Raw genomic sequence first — 23,246 nt, forward strand, 5'->3', positions numbered from 1 at the left:
TCTGAAATCTATTTAGTATTCACTGTGAAACTCTTCTGATACCTCAGAGAACTTCCACTTACTGTTATCATGAATATAAATATAAGGTTTTACTGAAAGGATTTAAGAAGATGGCGTATTCTAGAACTGACTGTTATGTATGCGAAGGAAGTCGTATAATGTATAAATACTTGCCGAGGAAGCCATATAATATATAATAGTAATATGGGCCGTGTATTATTAAATTCCATCTACAAGAAAAAATATTTTTATAGAATGACATGAAGAATATATTAGTTATGGGTATTATTAAAAAATCTATAAGACCGTAAAATATCCTAATCCAGACAGTTCTGCCAGAAAAGTTCATTTTCACTTCCTCATTGATATGACTGAACAACTTCGTGAGCATTTGGAAATATCAAACACCAATTGAAAATTTTCCTCATCGAAATACTATCAGTCATACAGACAATTTAATTGCCTATTCTAATTTTTCTTCATCGCACGAATTTCGAGAACTAAGATATATGCGATCGCTACTGTCACTAACTAGAACTTCAGAGACGTACTTCCTGATTTCTTGGAGGGGAATGGCCAGAATCAATTTTGACCATACTTGCAAAATAAAAAAACTGAGCATATCGCATTAAGTTCATGAATTATTGAAAGTTACTGCTTCGGTGACAACCAAGGATCGCTAAATTTTAAATGGAACTTTATAAATATTTCTGTCTATTTTTCAATTCATTCCACTATATACAAATGTTAATATCTATATTTTATCCCAACGAGGGACAAGTTCGTGTATTTAATATCGAGCCATACTTTTATTATTTTTTTTTGTCGTAGAAGCAGTATAGGAACAGAAAGTAGTCAGTTTCTGGAGTTGGATGAATCTCCATGTTTTTGAACTCTAAAATTAGTTTTCAAAAATTTGACTTCCTCTATTTTAAAAAATACAATAACTAAGAAAAGCATAGAGCTAGATGGAAAATGTTGTCATCATATAAAAAGTGAAGATTTGTATCAAAGTTTTGACCAATTCTGTCAGAAAGAAAACTATTTGTCTGTCTATGTTTGTATGCACATGATAATTTAAAAATGGAAAAACAGATATAAAAAATTTGACGATAAATATATATTAAACAGACAGGCAGATATGAGGTTTGTAACTAAATATGAAATTTTGAACTAAACCACCGAAGGAAAAAGACACATTTCTTTTTACTATGAAACGAAAATAAAAGAAAATATTGCCATATTAATGAAGATTATTTTAGTTCCCTTAGACTGAATTATTTACAAATGTTTATTCACAAGTCCACTTAAATAAAAGATTATGTACATTGATTTGCGCGTTTATTATTAATGTTATAATTAAAATCGAATTTTTTTAAAAATACAGTGGAGAAATTATATTGGAAATAAAACAGCATCATTCATCAAATGATTTGAAAAGGTGTAAAAATCGCTCTTTCCAGTTTATAGTTTCCTAAACATCGCCAAAATGTGACGAAGTTTCAAAGAACAACAAAGGCAATGATTTAGATAAATGTTATTCATTCAGAACATATTTAATGATGTTATTCGGAAACATCTGTTTGCATTTTGTTAATACAGAATTATTTTGGAATATATGTTGTAACGCGTATTCTTTTACGGAAGTCGAGAGGAAAACATTGAATTGTCGATTTTAGAATCGAAAGAAACATTTGAAATATTACATACAATATTAAATAACAATTTTTTTCTCAAATTCTCAGTATTAATTCATCGTATAATATCATAGTTTGGAAAGATGAAGCACAGAACTAAAGATGCAACAATCTGAGAATCAAATTTATTTACAGTTATCAAATAAAATAGTGTTTGTCAGAGAAATTAGCATAGCAATTTAATTAGCATAGTATAGTAATTAGCAGTCTCTCCACATGTAAGGACTTAAAACTTGAAAAATATGAGGAGGTTAAATGAATTAATATTACATCTAATAACATAAATAAAAATTAGATACTTATGATATATTCAAGACAAGAAATTAAATAAGTTGATTCATTGAATAATACAGTTAATTAATAGAAAAGCATGTTTATTATGTTCGTTGTGACAAGTTACGATGACATATTGCTTTTTATAATATATCGCGATGACATATTGCTTTTTATAATATATCGCGATGACATATTGCTTTTTATATATAACTCCCAAAATATATGAGCCTAGTGGCCTGTGTACTCAATAAATCGAAAAGAAATTTCAAATATTTTTATTTGAATGTACGTGCTGGAAACCAAAATAGTTTAAAATAGTATAGTTCTAGCGATTAGAGTTACAGAGAAAATATTTCGAAATTGACTTGTGGCACAACCTTCCTACAGAAATTGATCACCCATTTCCTTCCTACTGAAATGGATAATCGCTTTAAAAATCCTGAATGAAGTTGGACCGATACATGTATGTCGAAAATTGTCGGCCTAAATAATGTACAAAGAAAATTATTTTAAAGGACAAATGATAACAAAGAGAGGACGTGCATCGACGCCCTTTGCATAATTCACAAGGAGTACCTATCATCTGTAAAGTACGATTTAACAAGCAGTTTGTAAAGATTTTTATTTCAATTAGATGTTCGAACTTACAGGGAAACAAAGAGGTAAACTGATAAATCTATTTATCTAACACTGAAAAGTGCTGCCGAGGCAATTCAAGTTTTCCGGCGAAATCCTAAACGGAAGCAATGTCCAAGTTCCATAAAATTATATGGTTAAAAAATTTCAGATATTTTTTGTAACTTTGTGAATCTTATCTTTATAATATATGATGAAGATAGTAGGTATCTTCTAGGGACATTTTGGGTGGATGAGGCAGATCTTTTCTTTACAAGGAATATAAATTGCCTTCGAAGAGAAACCTGTTGATGCGACTCAGGAAATTTAATGCGTTCAATTGGTTTAATGATATTTTAAAAAGAAATTAACTTTTAAATAAGGCTCCGAAGTTCATTTCTTTTATTGGTGAAAAATATTTGAAGTAGTTATTATATACTTAAATTTTATCCATCCAACCGAAGTTCATAAAATGCTTGTTCTTTCCTTTTTTGTGAAAGAATGAACTATGAATATGAATTTAAATATTTTAATATAACCGAATTCCTTGATATCCGATATTTACTATAGTAAAATCTAAATAAAAAAGGTAGATTTTAAGTGTATTGTTTTAATAAATCTTCTATAAATTCAGAGGTACTTGTTTTCGTGCTTATTTCAAGCATAGTAATGATATGGTGGATTAATATGTTTATTGAAAACTAAATAATGCGCCCTTTATTTCCTATAGGAATTGTGCACATGCAACAAAAGTTCTATTTTTACTAATTAGTTTAGTTCAGTTCCTAACCACGAATAAAACTTTCCTAGAAATAATCATAAAATAACTTACCTTTATCATTCACACAAAAACATGCTCAAGATTTAAAGAATAAAATATGTAACCTCTGATAAATAAATGCTATTATTATAATATATTATGGCATCAAATAAAATGACGACACTCTTTAAGATTTTCTTTTCAGACGCACTGTCGGAAATTAAATTTAAAATGAATAATCATGTTCTTATTCTTATTGAAATAAAGTCTGACGAATTTCAGATTAAACACCCTTATTTAACTGAAGAAAAACATTAAAAAAAGACTAACAATTCCCCTTTCTCCTCGAAAAAAGTACCCGCACTTTTCCTAATTAAAATGCTTTGGATCATGGATTTGGTATTTTTTTCATTACTTAAGCTTGATTTAAAGTAACAAAAAGGGCGGGACGAAGAAGAGAAAAGAACCAGGGTATACAAAAAGATGTATTAACAAAAAGCTTTAATTAACTACAGAGACAAAGGGGTAAAACAATGATAAAATTCTCGAAAAAACTTAAGAATAGCTCAACTGTTTGCGCTAAGATGGACTTTGTCAAGTCATAGAAAAGTTTCATGTGGAATAAACTGCGAAAATGGAATTAGACAGAAGAGAGCAGAACTCGTTAGAACTAAGCTTTGCTTGTGTTCATTGTAAAACATTATAAATAGTAAATAATTAATCTGATATTCGGGTTCCTTACTCTGTATAGCTATATATTTGATTTATTGTGTCAAAATCTAAAAACAATTGGCCGAATACGTACGGTTTATGAAGACAAAATGTTTAGTTAAAAAATTTTCTTAAAGATAAGAATACGTAGTTTAAAACAGTTCTAACTCTTTAAATTCCATATATAATTCAAAATTTCAAAACTTGCAGCTAGAGTCATTTGTTTTCTTATTTCAGAGAATTATTTTGTAATGCTGAGTAAGAACAGTTACCCCTTATTCCAATATCTCGATTACCAAAACATTTATTAATTAAAGGTTTATTATATCAAACAAAGTGCCTTCATTTCCAAGTCTCAACCAATCTCCGAAAGAAATGTGTCTGATTTTAGAGTACGACACTTTGAAAATAGGCCTTTAATGCAGTCTTACTTATTGTAGCAAATCCTTTCCAACTTTTATTCTACATGGAGACACATTGATATGCTTCTAAATAAAAATTATTTATACCTAAGAATTCTTCAAAATGAAAAACAAAGCTTTTAAAAGAGGCTTTCTAATTTCTTATTCACAATTAATTCATCCTATTTTTAAAGAATTCTTTTTATCGCATTCATGTATTTTGAAGTTTTATTGAGTTTTACATGTATTATAGTTAATAATGAAAATAATGAGAGAATGTTTGTCTATAAACGTATATGTTCAGATAGAAGCTGAAAAAGCGATGTATATACTTCAATGGAAAACCACCTAGCGCATGCACGATGAAATGTCCAAGATCTCGATAACGGATAACGATGCTTTTTTCCCCGAGAAAACATAAAAAACACGTAGTAAAACACATCGAAAGTGCACACAAAGCAATACTTGCAGCAGAAATCATAAATACATTAGCATTCTGCAAATTGCTAAATCAACAATAATCAGTGTAAAGCAAATGGAGGAGATCTCGCTGTTCGATCAATATTTCAGAGAAAGAATTCTCTAGATTTTTCCATTTTAGCTCTCTCCCTTTTCTATAGTTTCCGTGACTGAGAAACGAATATTCTAGATGAAATTCTGGATCTCGAGTCGTAATAGAAATAGTTTTAAAATTCTTATATATTCGAGAACCTTCGTTTTTGTTTCCAAATGGTCGCAAAGTTTGCAGTCAAGCTCGGATGGTCATCGTCTTAGTATTCATTTAGAATACATTTATATATCTGTAAACCTTTTTTTTTTTTCCTATGAGACTGACTGTGCAAGAAAGTTATGTTACAGATTTGTTTGAAAAATATTACTTTTCCGGACTTTTTTATTTTCAATAGAATAATTTCTTTTAATGGGGCATACTGTATACAAATATATAAAATTAATTAATATAAAATCCTTTCTGGCCGTAGTCAATCTAATTAGGCTCAAATAATTTTAATCTTTTTGTAAATTTTTTTGATCGTCAGTTTTATTGATTGCAACTAAATATGAAAATTTCCATTAAATAATTTATATTCTATTTTCAATTTTTATAACCTGCTTTTCCTGATGTTAGAAATTTGAATTTGTGACCAAAGTAAATCATGTTAATATAGACGTGAGTATGTGTTTGTGGCATTTTCAAAGTAAAACATTATTTCAATTTTAATTTAAATGTATAATAACTTTCTTTATACCTTTTAATTGCTGTTTTATTGAATTGTGTAGGCAGAATTACCATTATTTTTGTTCTATTTACTAAAATGTATGCTATATTTGGATTTTTACCTTCAAAGTTATGTAAATATTTTGCTAATTTTTCCAAGTTTAACCTTTACTTTTGACGATAAAAATACCCAACTTGTTAAACACTGCTGCGACTTTTTTTAACTCTCAGGTGGATAAATTATTTTTAGATTACTGGGCACTTTCAGTATGCTTACTTCTGCAATAAAGAGGGAATTTTAATTATGATGAAATCGATAAAAGAAACAATAATATATTCGGGGGAAATAAAATTAATCATCAAAAACTTTATATTTGAGAAGTCTGTTAAAGTAATATTACAGTTTATCTTAGGATGAGAATGTGGTGAAACCGCAAATATTGACAAAGTAAACGAAACAAATTTGCTAATTTACTATGAATCAAATGGTAGAACTTATCAACACTATATGTATAAGAAGTTGCATTTTTCTGTCAGGTAAAGCAATTAAAAAATTTAAAAGAATACTGATAAAACATCTCCAAAAAAAGAATAAAATAAAATGCCTTTTTTAAGATATCTAAACTGTTTCTAAACAGGATATCATGATTCTGATTAAGAAAAATCGATTTTGAAACTAATAAAAATTAAATACATCTCCTGAAGTTTAATATTGCACATTATTTTACAAAGTTGTATCAATTTACTAGGAAATAATGAATAATAGATGTATACTTTGAAATTAATTAAGAAAAAAAAATATTTTTTTCATTTTGTGAAATTCCATTTTGATGGCTGAAAACTTATGATAATTGATATGAATGAGAAAAAGCTAAAAATAATTTTATATTCAATTTAAGAGTTAAATAAGAAAGAAATAAATTACACATTTTTTCATTAAAAGCGAATTGTGCATTTTAATGTTTTAAAATTCAGATTAATTTATTTTTATTATTTTACTTAATTGAAAAATGAGCATAAAACCTTATCATAGTCAATTTTTATGGAATTATATAATTCGATGCTGCTCAATTAAAAAAATAGAATATTTATTCGAGATAACGGAATAATTTTGTGATGCAAATCTACTCTGATTATTTACTCCCGAGAATGATATGATCTATTAAATAAAACATACAATCCTTGAAATTTCCCTTATCCAAATAAATAAATAAATAAATAAAAATAAAAATAAATAAATAAACGTTTTACTCATAACTATGTGTTGAAGATATGTTCAATTAGTTCTTGTTAGATACGTATTTAACAGCCGTTATCATATAAAAGTACCATAAAAGGAGCAATTCTCGGTAGAAATACATTGAATTTAATTTTTCAAATTTATCCCATATTATGAAGGAAATTTCAGCTTTTGCAATAAATAGATGAGATGAATTAGTAAATCTCCCCATGTAACTTATTTACCTCTAAAATTCTTTTAGAAAGTTTTGAATAAATAAATGTTACGTTAAACGACATAAAAGCTCTCCGCCAGAATCTCAGAGAAGTGGCAAGCATCTCCTTTTATTTATTTTTTTTTGGGGGGGGGGAGGCTGAGGAACGAGGTGTAAAAAATGTCGACCTTTTAGACGAATGTTGCTGACTTAAAAAACAAATAATCTTGTGGTGTATAATTTGATAATCGTATCCATGTACGATAAAGCATGGCATTATTTTCGATAGGCATTATTTTTAATTGAAATTGAAATATTGCCTACAAAGAGTATTGCTTTACCATATACAAACAACCATTTAAAAAGTAATGAGAAAGCAGTGGTATAAAGGGTTTTAAATGGCTACAGTAAAACTAACAACGAGAGATAAAATAAGATTGAAAAGATACCACATACTATTTTAAATATTTTAATATATCTTACGGAGTATTTCTTTAAATCAAATATTTGTTTACTGCTTTAGTTTATACGGATTTTTAATTGAAATTCTTTATTACTTCCTCATGAAACTTCATTAATGTGAAGCCTATCACTATGTTCTTAAAAAAAGGTTGAATAATGATTTATCCAAATGCTCACAATTAGTGCCCATTTAAATATGGCTGAAAACCAACTTCAATGGACTTTTTTACTCTACAAGATTCTAAAAGTGATGTTAGAATATTACAAACAACTTTGAAGAAGCTGCAACATTTTTTAAATCCTAAATGCAACATTTTGAATATCTGCAAAATTTAAGCATATTTAATTGATAATGATTTTTTTTTCTTCTGAAAAAAATTCTGAAATTAGATTCTACATGGATCTTATTGATTCAGCTTTCTTATTGATCTTATTGATTCATTATTATTGATCTTATTGATTCAGCATTATTTCTCTTTTCTGGAAATGGCAACAAAAATTCTGAAAGGGATAGCATGAAGATCTTAAATAAATTTGTTCGAGTCATAATTATTCTACCATTACTTTGTTGATACATTTTTTCATGTATTTTATATAATTGCATTCAGTGTGCAGAGGTAATTAAGGTTTTCACAAGAGTATCATTAATGAGTAATGTTTCCATAAAATACGAAAAAATATAAAATGTATTTACTAATAGGGTACTACTAAAACGGATAGGAATCTTTAAAGCCGTAAAAATGGATAGGAAATTTTAAAGCCGTAAAAATGGCTAGGAAATTTTAAAGTGAAGGAGGAAAAAAATTCAAAATTTGACCGAAACCTGATTTCTAATCATTGACTCTGTATTCTCGCTAATGGTTTATATCCTTTGTTTAAGCTGAGTTTAATAATTATTTTCTTACAATCTTTGAAGATTTAGCGTGCGGATTTATTTAAATAATAAAAACAGTCCAGAGATGAATATTTTTACTTTATATACAGAATGTACGAAAATATATAATAGAAATAATACTTCGATATTATTTTAACAATTCCACTTTGATATTCAACATCAGATCATGCATCGACTTATGCTACTTTTATTTACTACTGAAACAAATCATTCACAGAAGTTATAACTCTACAAATATGTAGAATTTTAATTCATAGTCCATGGATTCTTAATTTAATCAAGAAAACAATATATAACCAAAACAGGAAGCATCATCTTATAAGAAATCAGAAAAAGCTATACAATTAGGGAATTCATAAATCTAAGACACTATATTAAAAAACCAAATTGTTTACCAATTATAATTAAAAAAATTTCCAATTAGCTAAATATAACTATAAGCAGAATTTTCTGAATAATTTATATAAATTGTTAAAATACTTGACCAATTTTCATGAGTCTGATCAATTGCATTTTTGTTTTTTACCATTAAATACGCATTAGCTATTATGGCTCCTTCCAATACTGACGTCGTAGATGTTGGTAACCCCTCTCATGGAATGAGTAAACCTCTTCTGCTAGTTTCAGATTTTACAATATCGTTGTGTCCGTAACATTTATTGAAGCCGTGTGGTTATTTCTGTTATTTTAAATAACCATAAATGCCTCTAGTTTTACTTATTTTGCTGCGTCGGTTTGTACATATTCAATTCGAAAAATTGTTATAGCTCAAAGACAATTAAAACGACACTTGTTTACTGAATAGTGAGCATTTAATATTAAAAAAAACTTTTCGTGTGGTTTCTTCTTGTCGACATTTGCTTCAACATTCTACTCACAAATTTTGAAGTACATATTTTTTTTTGGCATTATCATCCTAATTGCATTGATCATGCCATGTGATATATTTCGACGCCAGGTATTAAAACAACAAGATGACTTATCTGCATATCTTTTCAAAAATGATGTATTTTTGTATATATATTCTTTCCGCATAGCAAATATGCAACTCTCGGAAAGACGACTTGTTTTTTGTTGTTTTTTTTCTTTTGATTACTAAACTATTTTTAGAAAAAATTTCAGCACATATTTTAAGAAAATATTGCCTCGAATAGTAAATTTACACTTCAGTTATATTTATTCACATATCGTCGTTTTCTAGAATAAAATATCATTCTTGATTATCGCTTCAAATATTGCCGACTAAATTCCAAAACTAAGGCAGAAATCTGGAGGGTCGTTTTTCTCCCTCTCTACAGAATCTATGATATTAGTAGACGATTATGATGCAAATCCTCGCAGGAATTCTTTTTAATCGTAAAATGATTAAATTTTCAAATAGTAAAGACAATGCTTGGGTCATAATCTGATTAAATAAATAAAAATATCGTTTAGCTTTCCCGTCATTTTTCATTTTTATTGATCTTGTCTTTTTCAGAATATATTTCTAAATGAAGTTAAGTAAATGTTTAGTTGTTTTAGAAGTTCTGCTATTATTTGTGAAGAATACTTGTTATGTAATTTCTGCTTTTACTTATGAATAATGCATGTTACATAAGTTCTGTTGCGTATATCAAAACATACTGCAGCCCAAGTGACTAATATATCTCAGGAATCATTCAGTTATGTTATCTGAATATCATTGAGTAATATAAATTGGGAATCTTTTAACCTAAATAAAAACTAACTAATATACTAGCAAGCTACATTCGAGTAAATATTCTTACGTGTTTATTAACTTTTGATATACTTTATTTTAAAATGGCTGTAAGTTATTCGCGATACAAAACCACATCATTTCATGGGATAGCTAAAGGCAATTGACATAAAATAAGCAAATAAAATTGAGCAATTGTCTTTAAGCTATAAACTATAATTTTGATAAAGTGTACTGAAAGCTTCATCAAAAATGCTCACATTTTTATTTTATGTCAAAAAACTAACTAGGTGAACTCTGATAGATTCAAATAAATGACACCAAAGGAGGGTAAATGAAAATATCATTAAGTATATTTTTATTTTTATGTGATTTTATTAATATTTAATTGGCTGGATTCAAATTTAATTTTGAATAAATTGAACGAGTTTATGTAGAAAAATGCAATGTTAGATGTCAAGATTATAAAAATAGTTCAAACATTGGTATTTACTAAATATGGAAAAAAAAATGAAAAGCAATACCCAAATACATACCGGTTTCCTTCGGAATTCAATGTTAGTTCTGATTGATCTTTGGTTCAGATCAAGAGTTGGCCTGAAGTTGTCTGCCAGTGGTGCTTTAGGGTTCCTTTCATCGCCTTGCATTAGCCTCCTTAACGCAAATAGCTACAAAAGAAAGAAATCAGCATTACCTTTATTTTCTGTCATTAATTCATTATAATAGTTCTCTCTTTTTTAATATAGGCAAAATGAAATTTTGTTAATGAATACAGAAATCTCAAAATATTAAAGAAACATTTGAAATTCTTTAAGGTATCCGAACACGTTGAAAAGGTCGATTTTCGTCAAAAATGACATTAAAAAAATTCTTTTGTTGGATAGACCAGTCTTTGGACCTTCCAAAACAGGTTTACTTTTATCTCTACGTTAATTAGAAGTCAAGATATTAATATTTTCGTAATATTACCGGAAGATACCGGTAAACCAGAAGTGGATATTTAAATAACAGGAAGTACTGATTTAAAGGGCCAAAAACATGTTAAAAATTTGTATAAACACGAATTTAGTTTTAAATACAGAACAGTTTTTGCACTGCAAAATGAAAAAATGCCAATGAGAGTTTTAACGGTGTTTTGTGAAAATGTGTACCTAAAGATGTCCTTGTTGAGATCCGAACCCTCAGATTAGGGACATGTATGTCTGTAATACATTTTAACGAAGGTTTTAAAGGATTTATGAATGTTCTTAAGGTTATTAGAGTGTATAATAGTTCAAATGCTGTTAGATCATTTGCTGAGCTCGACAAAAACAGAATATACGAATCTAGGCGGCATTCACTACCAAACACAAAAATTGACAGAAAAAAAAATTATTAAAACAAGGGAAATTATTAAATGCTGAGGAGAAAGAAGGTATAACCTATAAATGTGGTGAATTTTAAGTATGTGCACACATAATTTATAATTAAAACATGTTAGTGTATACTTTAAATGCATTTTTCACAAAAATGATTTTTTCTTATGTTTTGCTCACTTTATTTCAAATAACTCAAAATGTAATTATCATATTACTACGAAATTCGGTGGACATTGACTTTATACTATTTTATAGGGAATGGACTACTAAAAGAATTTAGATGGAAAAATACTTTTTTAATTTATAGCCTATTGTTTTGTTTGAATAATAACGTCATAAAGTTACTAAAAATCTCATGATAAATTATTTGACTGGTTCTAAAATTTTGTATTTATAATTATAACCATGCGATTGTAGTTCATTCCCTATAGAAAACTATTTAGTTTATTTTGGTATAATTTTTGATTCTTAATTCCAATTTGAAATTCTTAAAGAATTTGCTTAAATTTATGTTATTATATGCCAATTTTCAAAAAGTTTTAATGTTTATTTCAAATATTAACATCTTATTACTAATTTTGAATAATCTTAAATTCAGAAATATGGTTAAAGTATGTCTACACCATGTTTTTCTAAAAAAGTGCCCCGAACGTGTTCGGATACCAGAAACCAGAATTCTTGAAAGCGTTATGCTAAGTAATCTTATTATGTATTAGTTTTACGTAAGTATTTAAAAACATAAGTTAAATGCTTTACAAAACAGAATGAAAAATGGAAGCTAACATGACTGAAAAATTCAAAAGTTGTTACAGAAGATCTCAGAGAAGAAAAATTACTGCACTCATTTTAAAAAATGATTGTAAAGAAAAAAACATAAAAAAATAAATAAAAATCCTTCTATGAAATAGAATTAAAGACATATTATTTTTTTCTGGACGAAGTCTTCTTTTCTTGTCAGTTATTTGGTCTACACAAGTATAAAGTAAAACTCATGTGTATGACGTCTAATTTTATAAATAATGTATGAAATTATGTATAGTGTTTCGTATCAGTTAGGAATAAAGTTCTATTACGAAATTCGACAACGCTACCGGACTAGGAGTCATTACAAATAATTTAAATAGCTTTGTAGTCCAGTCGAACAAGTGTTTCCAAAAATACATACCAGCATTTTTTTGCTTCTGATTGTTAAACATCTTCAATGCTCGGGCGAAAAGTGCTTTCAAATGGAATCACGAGACGATTAGCTGTGATATTGAAATCATTCAAAATTTTAGAAAAAAAATCTTAGAATGTGTTTTCTTTCTTTTTGCAATTGGGTTTTTCAATTAATAATGTCCATAACGATATTAAAATGTTACCTGATATACCGACATACATAATCCCTATTTAAATAGAAATTCAAACATTTCTTTCGATTTTTTTAAACGAAAAATATTTTTCAACATTTATGGCTTTTAAAAAAATATTCTTGATCTATTTAACACATTTTAATTTTCGATGGTTTATCTTATAGTTTCTCTTCAGCTTTCAGATTATTAACTTGTTATTCTTTATTTGCCTCTATAAGAAAAATTGAAATTGAAATTCCCTCTTCTCCCTTATCTAATCCAACTTCTAGCTGTATGATCTAGGGCCATGTTTGAGTAACTAGATCAACATAGAGTAATAATATTGCATTTATATATTTTTACTTATACTTATTATTTTAAAATAAATCGATTAAACTAAGAGTTAAAATTTGTATTTTTACATTTGCATTTAAATGCAGCATTTACAGATTGCATTTATATGCAGGATTTACAGAAAGTTCCGAAAGGATTGAAACATGTCTAGTCCTTAATTTAATTCTACAATAAAAAATTCTGATTAAATTTTATGGATATTCATCAGATTTCAAACTTTGTCTAATTTCGTAAAAGAATTTTTAAATGGTTTCGTTGTAACAGAACGCAAACAGAAAAACACTTTATTAAAGCAAGTCTAATTTAAACTGCATTGGCAGTGTTTAAATAAATAATGTATTGAGGCATTTTTGTATTATTTTTAACATACAAGTTTTTATTTTTACAAGTTAATTACAGCAGTGCTTTTGATAGTATAATTAGAGTTACATTTAAAAGAGCATAGTTCATATGAGATTCTCTTAGATATTTCAGAATCTATTTTAACTTAAAGAGATGAAAAGATAAAGGCCTCTTCCACATATTTACACTCTAATGTATATTGCCTAATTTGATGAAATCATTGTCCCTGATCATAATATCTGTGACTCCTCAACCTTCAAAAATCGATGATAGTAACCTGCATTTCATCCATAGCATCCTTTTTTAGACCATCAGAGAAAACTCAAAACACTAACGCATCAATAATTGAGAAGCAAACAAGAAATAGAACAGCTGCTTAAGTGTTTTTATGTAAAGAAAATTTTCTACTTAACAACTGAATTAGTATTTTCTTTTCGAACTATCAAACAAGGGAAATAAAATGATGTCTTTTATATTGATTTTTATAACTTCTTGGAAAGTTTCAATTAAAGAATGCTGAAAAGCTTTGTAGTTTTCATACATTTTTTTTATTCATTAAGCCGGTATACTGGGTGTCACTAAAACCTTCACCGCGGCTTTTATACCTTAAATATTGATTATAGACATATACTGTAAATTACACAGTTGAGTAAAAAAAGGTGAAAAAAATTATGAAATCGATTGAAATTTTCAGGGGATGAAATTTAAAAGAATACAAAATTTAAATTTTTATACGAACCCCGTACAAAAAAGTTCCCAATGAGTAAAATGTGCCTCATCTTCTAATAAGGTCATGTACAAAATTTCAGCAATTTATCATGAAAACTCTCAAAGATATGTTAAAACAAATTTGATGAAGGGTCAACCACAAAATGAAAAGCAAATGTTTACAGCTACAGTGCAGATGACGCAATGCAGGAATGCTTCATAAGGAAATAAAATATGCTTCATATCTTTAGTTTTTAATGGAAATTTTAAAATCTATGCTTCCTGAAAAATACTTTAAAATTTTATATCATGAATTACAGGATATAACTTAAAAATAGCAAAGTCAATGGACTTTAAAAAAAACTTATGTAATCTTTCCTTTACGTAATCTTTGCTTATGTAACCTTTCCTTTAAGTAATATTTTCTTATGTAATTTTTCCTTTATGTAATATTTCCTTTAAGTTATGTAATCTTTCCTTTAATTTATTTTTTTACACATTTATAATTTTTTTGAAACAATAAATAGCAAAATTATTATTTATTTATTAGATAATTACTTTCTTTGTTAAATTGTGTACGAACCCTAAAACACGAACATCCGACATGATTTTTCCTCTTTGTGAACTCATATCCAGGCATTGAAAAGTGGTTTAAGTCAGCATTTATGTAGTTTCATATCTTTAAGACTTTTTGTAATAAATTGCTGAAATTTTGTACATGACCTTATTAGAGGATGGAGCACATTTTACTCACTAGGAATTTTTTGTACGGGGTCCGTATAAGAATGTAAATTTTGTATTTTTGAAGTTTAATCCCCTGAAAATTTTAATCCATTTCATAACATTTTACAACTTTTGTTTACACAACTGTGTAATTTACAGTATAGGTCTATGATAAATATTTAAGGAATAAAAGCCGCGGTCAAGGTTTTTGAGACACCCTGTATAACGTTATATCGTTGTTCATCATCTGGAATTTCACGATTTCAACAACATATTTGCATGTTTGATACATTCTGTATATTCTTTCATGAAAGAAATAGACAATTAGATTTATACGTTTTCTGAAAATCTTTGGTATTTATTTTATATCATCTTAGGTCTTCCCTGGATCGTATAAGAATGTTTTGTGCTAAACTCAGTATTCAGTCAGAAGAAAGAGCCAACAAAAGAATAAATACAATCCAAAAGCAATATATTTTTGTCTACAGCAACTGAACTTTTTTCATTTGTATAAATTGCGTTAGATCTTTTATGTGACTATGCCTTCTTTTAAACTGATTAGTTTTTAGAAGATTACACTGCAATTTAAAACAATCACTTTTCAAGAAAGTTGAGTTTATTAGGTACCTGTTTCATGCCTTGATCTAATAAAGGATACATCATATTAAAACGGATTCTTAGAAAAGAAAAAAGTGTTAAGTGTATTGTTTACTGAATGTAATGCTATTTATGGTTTTGATTGACGTGTTTTTTGTATCTCTTTATTTTATTTTTTCAATGTAATTATTATTGTTTCCTTAGATAAAATCTAGATTAATCTTTTAAAATCACTTTGAAGTAAGGATTATGCCGTCACAGAAGTATCTATTCCGATATGAGCATTGCATCTTTACCTTTTGATTCCGCGTCTTTTGGTTATCTGTTTTATGTACTTTGTATATATCTTTTTATTTGGCTTTTTTTATACTTTTCAAATTTAATCTAAATATCTATCCAGAGAAACATCTGTAGGAAGTCATCATATTTAAATAATTTCCAGTGCACATATGAACAAATCTTACCTTTTGCCCAAAATGGCAAAAGCCATTGAAATTTGATCCTATGAAGGAGGTGAAACCGTGAAACGCTGTGAAATGGGAAATACTTAATAACCACGATTCTTACTTTGGCAGCTTTTATACTTGGAGTTATGAATATTATTACTCTGTTGTTAACAAGTCAAAAGTGAGATAAAGTAAAGGGGACTAAAGGCAAAGAAACAGATGAGCATTATCAACGAATACAATTTTTTTAAAAAAAAAATTGTCATCATTTAAGTTAATTATTTTTTATCATCCAGGAAATTTTGTAAGTAAAAGTTTGAAGAAAAATATCTATATATCAAAGTAGTTAAAAGAAAAACTACCTAAGCAATCGATAAGTGATGAATCAGCTTATCCTCAAAGCATAATTAAAACCTTTAATTCTTCATGAATTACTTCGATTTGTATAGCATTAGCAGATACTCAATACTAACAAACCGTAGGGAGTATAATAATTTGGCAACTATCAGAAACATAAAATTTGCAAATAAGTAAAAAAATTATACATCGAAAACTCTCGAAAAAGCGTAGTGCGTGCTGAAAAAAAAAACTCTATATTAAAATCAGAAATTTTAAAAGATTGTGATAACTGGGAAGCTGAATATTGAGCAAAGAGAAAGTCAAGAATAATTTTATCATTTTATTTTATATCTTTCTATCCTGCGTTGTTCTTAAGTTTTAAATAGAAATGAAGCACGGACTTAAAAATGAAGTCAATATTTATACCATACATCAATATATAGCTCACATTTAAGCTGAACTATTTTAATTTTTTAAAGGATTCAAAATACTCCAAAAAATATCAAAAATTGCATGAATGTGAAAATATAGTAACTAATCTTCTTAAATACTCTGCATGCAGAGTTGTCTTTAAGTTTCAATGAGTAAAGAAATGAAAAGGGCAAGAAGGAAGAGACGAAAGAAAAAAATTATATCTTGAGCAAACCAACAATTTGTATATTTGTTTTTACTGTAACTTAGTTATGTAAATCTCTTTCCCTTTCCTTTCGAATAGACTTTTTTTTGTCCTTAAAAAAGATTGCATGTAAATATATATAGAGAGAAACTTATTTTTGCTTTTTTTATTTATGAGCTGAGAACTCTGCTTTTTCGTTTTATGCTGTTTCTTTCCGTGAACTTTTTTACCCTCGTCCCTTGAGATTAGCCAGTTTTGTTCTTTTTCCTTTGAAAGTCAACTTCACCGTGCTCAAAATTTTTCTATTTGTAAGCCACTTGTTTTGTCAACTGTATCTTAGGATTTGTAGAGCAGAACCTCGAATTCTGGTAAAATGAAACACATTCAAATGTTTTTAAAAATTCTATTTAAACTACGTATTAAGTTTCAAGACATTTTAATAAGATTTTACAAACCATTGCAGCCCTAGGAAATAAAATTGCTCTCCTTCTTTTTAATTTAAACAAAATTGAATTTATAAACCGTAACATAGTGATTTCCTTTTTATAAATAATTTATTTTCAAAATATTTCATTTTAATACCTTTTTTCCACATTACTTGTTATGAGCCCTTAATATTTCATAAAAAAGAATTAAAAAATAAATAATCATCATTTGAAAAATACTATAAATAGTAGTATTTTACTAAAAATTTCAGTCATTATTGACTGCATATGTATGTTTTCAGTATGGGCAAATGTTTGGAAATATAAAACAAATAAAATTTTATGTTAAATTTTTTTCGATGGTTATTTTTTAGAAATTTTAGAATCATATGTATCTTTTCAAAAAATAGACATCTGTGTTATAGTATACATATAATTTAACTTTATAATTCTCTCTCTTTCCTTTTCTCTCTCTGTCTCTCTCTCTCTCTCTCTCTCTCTCTCTCTCTCTCTCTATATATATATATATATATATATATATATATATATATATATATATATATATAAGAAATATTTTCTGCAAATAAGCAATAGTAGCAATTTGTGCTTACTAAAATGTGCAGTTGTCTTTTACAGTTCTTTTATAGAGTTAGGATGATCTGTCATCCTTGTTTCATTTTAATATTATTTGAAAATAAAATGATCCTTTTTCCATTTTTCAAATTTCACAGATATCTTAAAAAAATAAAAGTGAAGATATTTTGTATTGAAAATAGAATCATGTACAGACAAAGAAATAATTTCATAAAATTTTCGGTTTACACCGAGATTAAGAGAAAAATATATCAATGATATAATAAAGCCATGATTAATAATTTATTCTCTTTAATATTTATTATTTATTAATCTGTGCTATTAAATATTTAATTAGTCTTTCTAAGTTAAAGCTATTATTCTTTTTAATTTGATAATTTCAAATAATAATTCCTCTTGCATAGAATCAAGTATCCTACAAAAAGGGTTGATTCTGACTCGCTATCCTACAGGAGACATGACCGAAGGCTGTTTTATTAAATAGATTTATTTTCTGTTTAAGTGTCATTTCAGTTTAACATGATTACATTTCTCATTCTTGAAAAGTATATTCATTATGATTATAATAATAAAAAATATTCTAAAAACATTGTGGAAATCAAAAAGAGTCCCTCTAAATTAATTTTATCATGTCGTGAAACAGGTAGAACTATATTCACATGTATTTTTATTTGTACGTTTAAAAAATTGTAATAAAATGTACCATTGTTAATCAAATATAGATAAGAACCAAATTCCATTGATTGTATTACAAATTTCTTCTCATCTGTATTAGTTTTCAAGTATTAAGGAAATATCAGAAAAAATGAGATATTCCTTCAAAATAAATCAATTTTTTCAAAATTGCTCTGTATTAGTAAAAAGTGATGATTCATCAAAATATGATATGAATATATGTGGATAAGTCACTGGACTCATGTCTAAAGGAGGTTTTTAAAGAGTTTATAGTTTCTTCAGATAAAAGTTACATAGCGAAATTTCGAAGAGAAATATTTTGGTTCTAAATGCACACCCAATATATTTTTTTCAAAAAATAGTTTACGCGAATTGGCAAACAGAAGAAGGCCAGAGAAAATTATACGTCATACGATATTGAATGAATCTATATTCATGGAGCGCATTTCTAAAACCAGGAGCAGCTTTTAGAAGACACGAAAGTGGAAGCCACAAGTGTAGCCGATAACTATTATTCATTTCTAACGAGTAGAACACCCAACCAAATACAGATGTTCTCTTCCAGAAGCTATTGAATAGCTGATATCCTGAAGAACTGCGTATATATGTTTTACGAAGAAAAATGCCCCGCTGTTTTTGTTTCCGAGTAGGCATATTGAGTATGTTTTTATAAGAAAAAAATCTGGAGTGAAATAGACTAGCTTAGGCCTCAAACAGATTTATCACTGATGAGAATATTTTGTAATCATTATTTTCATCATGGAAAAGAGTCCAAAAATATTAAGTGGCATAACGTTTGGGGAATATTATAATGAATAAAATAATAGCAATTCAAGTATTTTCCTAAAAGCTGTCACAAGTCAAATATACCGTCAGTTTTCATTGAGAGAAGTAAATTTCCTTATTATCTCTTAACAGAGACAGTTTTTCTTTTCTGTTCTCAACAAAGTGAAATTATTAAATTTAGTTTTAGCATAGCGTTAATAGAACAGATTCTCTAAAAACAAGCTAAGTAACAGCTTTACCAGTAATTTGAATTATTGAATATAACAGCATTTTTTTTTTTTGTTACCAAATGAAAATTCTTTCCTGGAGAACAGATTCCGTAGTGAATTGAATCCATCAATGTAAGTCGAACATCGTGATAAGAGAGGGGTTTTCGCTTGGTTACCCAAATCTAGATTACCACTATATATGTTTAGGTGGAAATATACTGGAAATGGAGAAAAAGGGGATATTGGAGATATTAGCATCTAAAGTTTGAGTTTGCTTTTAGAAATCTATGATTTCAATCAATACAGATGCTTTTGTTATCATGTTTCCTCTCTTACTGCAGCTGATTTAGTTTGGGAAGAACTTCTAAGGACATTTTAGGATATGATATTTTCACTGAATAAAAGCATAGTATTTTTTAAAAATAGTTCACATTATATTTTACATCCCTTATAAAAATATAAAATCTAACAAAAACTATTTAGATTATCGGTAAATTATCGGTCAGAACAGAAAAAAATGAATTTCAAAATTATTTTACAATTTAAATGCAAATAAAAAGTAAACGAAATCTAATTATCATTTGATCTCGAAGATAAAATAATTGTACAAATTTTGCCACCCTGTATAACAGCCTTATGCATAAAAAATAATACAATAATTCAGAAACCAATATTTTAGCCTTTCAGTTCCACAATTAATTCTTAAATATATAAATCTTCAGAAAAATGTTCATATAAAAATCAGTTGTTTTTTTAGTGACGTATTTTTACAAAACGAGGCCATGGAAGCAACATTATTTACAGTCTCTGCAAATGAAATTGTGGATAATAACGCAACGTATAATAAAAATATTTATGTTCTTTTTTTACTTCTATATGTACTTTTTATATTCGTTATTTTTAAAGTCAATTCTTACATGATTATTTGCTTGATTTCTATAGCTTATTTCTATTGCTTAATCCCTTCACTTTTTTTTTTCTTTTTTTTTTTTTTTTTACAAAGAATATACGAGGGGTGATCCAAAAAGAAAGTTTACAAGGCAAATGAAAAATGCTTTATTAACAATAGACACAGAATGCAAATGGTAAGTAAGAGATATATGTGGCTGTCATTTATCTACATAATTACCAAACCTGTTGATGTATTTATCGCACCGTTGGACCAATTTGTTTTACTCGTCTTGGTAATAGCAGGTCTCTGGCTATTGAGCCAGTTCTCGGCACCTCTTTAAACATCACCGTCTGATATGAACCTTGTTTCGGATAAGTTTTTCTTCTATGCCTGCATAAGGAAATAGTCACTGGGAGCCAAATCAGGGCTGTATGGGGGGGAGGTCCCACCTAAACGTTTCCAGCAATCTCTCTGCCCGCTTCAAAAGAACGACACCATTTCGCCACAGGTTCTCTACTCATTGCTTCGACCCCTCCCCGTATACTTCAACAATTTGTCTGTGAATGTCCGATAGGGACATATTCTTGGCCCGTAGATATCGTATCAAGGCTCGCACCTCTGTGTGAGACCACTTCTCTAGATGTCTTTCCATTACTGTCGCTGTTTCAGGTCTCGGTACTAACACTATCTGCTTGAACGACCGATATAAGACTATTAGTGTCACCTGTCTCCATTCTGGGTAACAATAATCACATCCACAATTTCTACTTTCCAAGTACTGCTGCTTGTAAACTTTTTTTTTGGATCACCCCTCGTACTTTATTTTTGATAGCAAGCAGTTTATGCTTTTTTTTGCAACGTACATATATCAAACCAACTACAACACTTTTATTGCCTTTTATATTCAGTATTATAGCTGCCATCTTTTATCTTTTTGAACAAAATAAAAAATAAAGAAACAGTGATTTCTTTTAGTATTTAAGTCAAAGATGTGTTGGATATAATAATGTTCAAGTATTCAAATTTTATGTTAAATATGGATAAAAAGTAAAAAAGCTGTTCGTTATAAATATATGCATTTATTTTTATTTTTTGAGTTAAAAAAGGCAACTTATTCAATTAAAAACGAGAAGCAAGCCCAATCATCGTTAACTTATTGTGAAGTACAATGAATTTTAGTAAAATTACTAAATGAAAATTTTAGATTCCTCTTGAGCTTCGATCCGAAATAAGCAATTCCAACCTTTCTGACCTCAAAGAACGTGTCTCCATCTTAATCCCAAAAAAGCAATAATCTTTTGATATTTGAAGATATTACAAAATGGCTCTCCTAGACTCTTCCATATCTTCCAAAACTCATTTTTATTCATTTAAAAGAGTTGTTCTTTTTCAACTTAATTACTTGTTATCATTTTGGAGTTGGAAAATCATTAAAATCATGTTTTCTTTGACGAGTAAGGTATCTGTGTTAAATATGTCAAGTAATTCGTAATTGGTCAATCAGACACTATTCGGTTACAAACATCTTGGAAAGTATTTGTTAATAAGTACAAATTTTGAGAAGAGAACACAGGGCCTAATGCCTATATAATGTTACGCTCAGTCCAGTTTGGACAGCCAGACCACACAAATTTTCCTTAGGCATCTTGTCGCTACGCTAGCACAATATTAACCACTTCCCCAAAAAAACCGTTTCATAGGTGCTACACTTGTGAAACAATTGACAAACCACGGCATTCTACTCAAAATGGATGTTTTTATCAAAGAAATATCATCACTTTCGGTTTGTATCGTTTTCTATAGAACACACATGTCAACCATGTAGTTTATTACTAATGATTGTCAAATATCACATTTGGACTTATTTCCTCTAGCATTTTGTCTGGCTGTTTTCATTCATTTGTTTATTTTAAAAAAGAATTTTCGATGAAACTTTCAATTACTCTTGGAACAGATTGCAATGTTGTAAATTGGCTGTCGATTTAGTACTGCGATGTGTATTATATAGAAATTGAGGAAGCTCCAGAATTTCTAGACAAGAAGCAACCTCTCCCAGCGCTTATGCAAAACCCTGCTACTAGCTATTGCATTACTCATCAGTACTAATGGATCACAATTCTATAAACGAGGATAAATACCTGCTATTTTGATTAGCTTGATTACTCAACATATTAGCAATAGGATTCATTATTATTAATTCGGAACCTTAATTTTGTCATACTACTATTGTGGACAAATTCCTTTCCACAAGATTTCAACATGTAAAATAGGGACTTCTACAATGCCTATTTATGCCTCTAAATTCCTTTTACCAGAAAAAAATTCAGGACTTTTCTTTGCACTGAACAAAAGGAAGCTTTGTATTAAATCAAATCCACTACCTAAATAATTTTTCGAAGGAAAATTCCGAATCATGGCGACAATTTCTTTTTAAAAGACAAAATAACCTATAGCTGTTTGTAGTACGTAACCAAGCTCTGCATTTTATACCTGTTAAAAAAGATAACACTGCACATTTCAGTATTGCAGATTCGTTGAAAGATTTAGAATACTGTAAAAGTTTTTCATGTAAGCATTTAAGCCAATTATTCGCATAATTTCTTCAATTCTGAGCTTTCAGAGCTTTTCTTCTATCTCTGAAGGCCAAAGAATTTGGTCAGCTTCCTACATACCCCTTCGCAACATGAAA

The 23,246-nt window shown here is 28.3% G+C and overlaps 1 protein-coding gene across 2 annotated transcripts in view; it reads right to left on the reverse strand.

The window, feature by feature from the left end:
* LOC129960469 (carbonic anhydrase-related protein 10-like) overlaps positions 1-23,246 on the reverse strand; it is a 423,345-nt gene that overhangs the window by 31,421 nt on the left and 368,678 nt on the right. For both annotated transcript variants that reach the window (XR_008783594.1, XM_056073927.1), the window contains exon 9: positions 10,699-10,830. Coding sequence is in view for 1 of the 2 variants with exons in the window: in XM_056073927.1 (XP_055929902.1) it covers positions 10,699-10,830 (132 nt within the window). In the remaining variant the exon portion in view is untranslated. The remainder of the gene's footprint in view (positions 1-10,698; positions 10,831-23,246) is intronic.

The sequence above is a fragment of the Argiope bruennichi genome, chromosome X2, assembly GCF_947563725.1.
Source record: "Argiope bruennichi chromosome X2, qqArgBrue1.1, whole genome shotgun sequence".
NCBI classification, from domain to species: domain Eukaryota; kingdom Metazoa; phylum Arthropoda; class Arachnida; order Araneae; family Araneidae; genus Argiope; species Argiope bruennichi.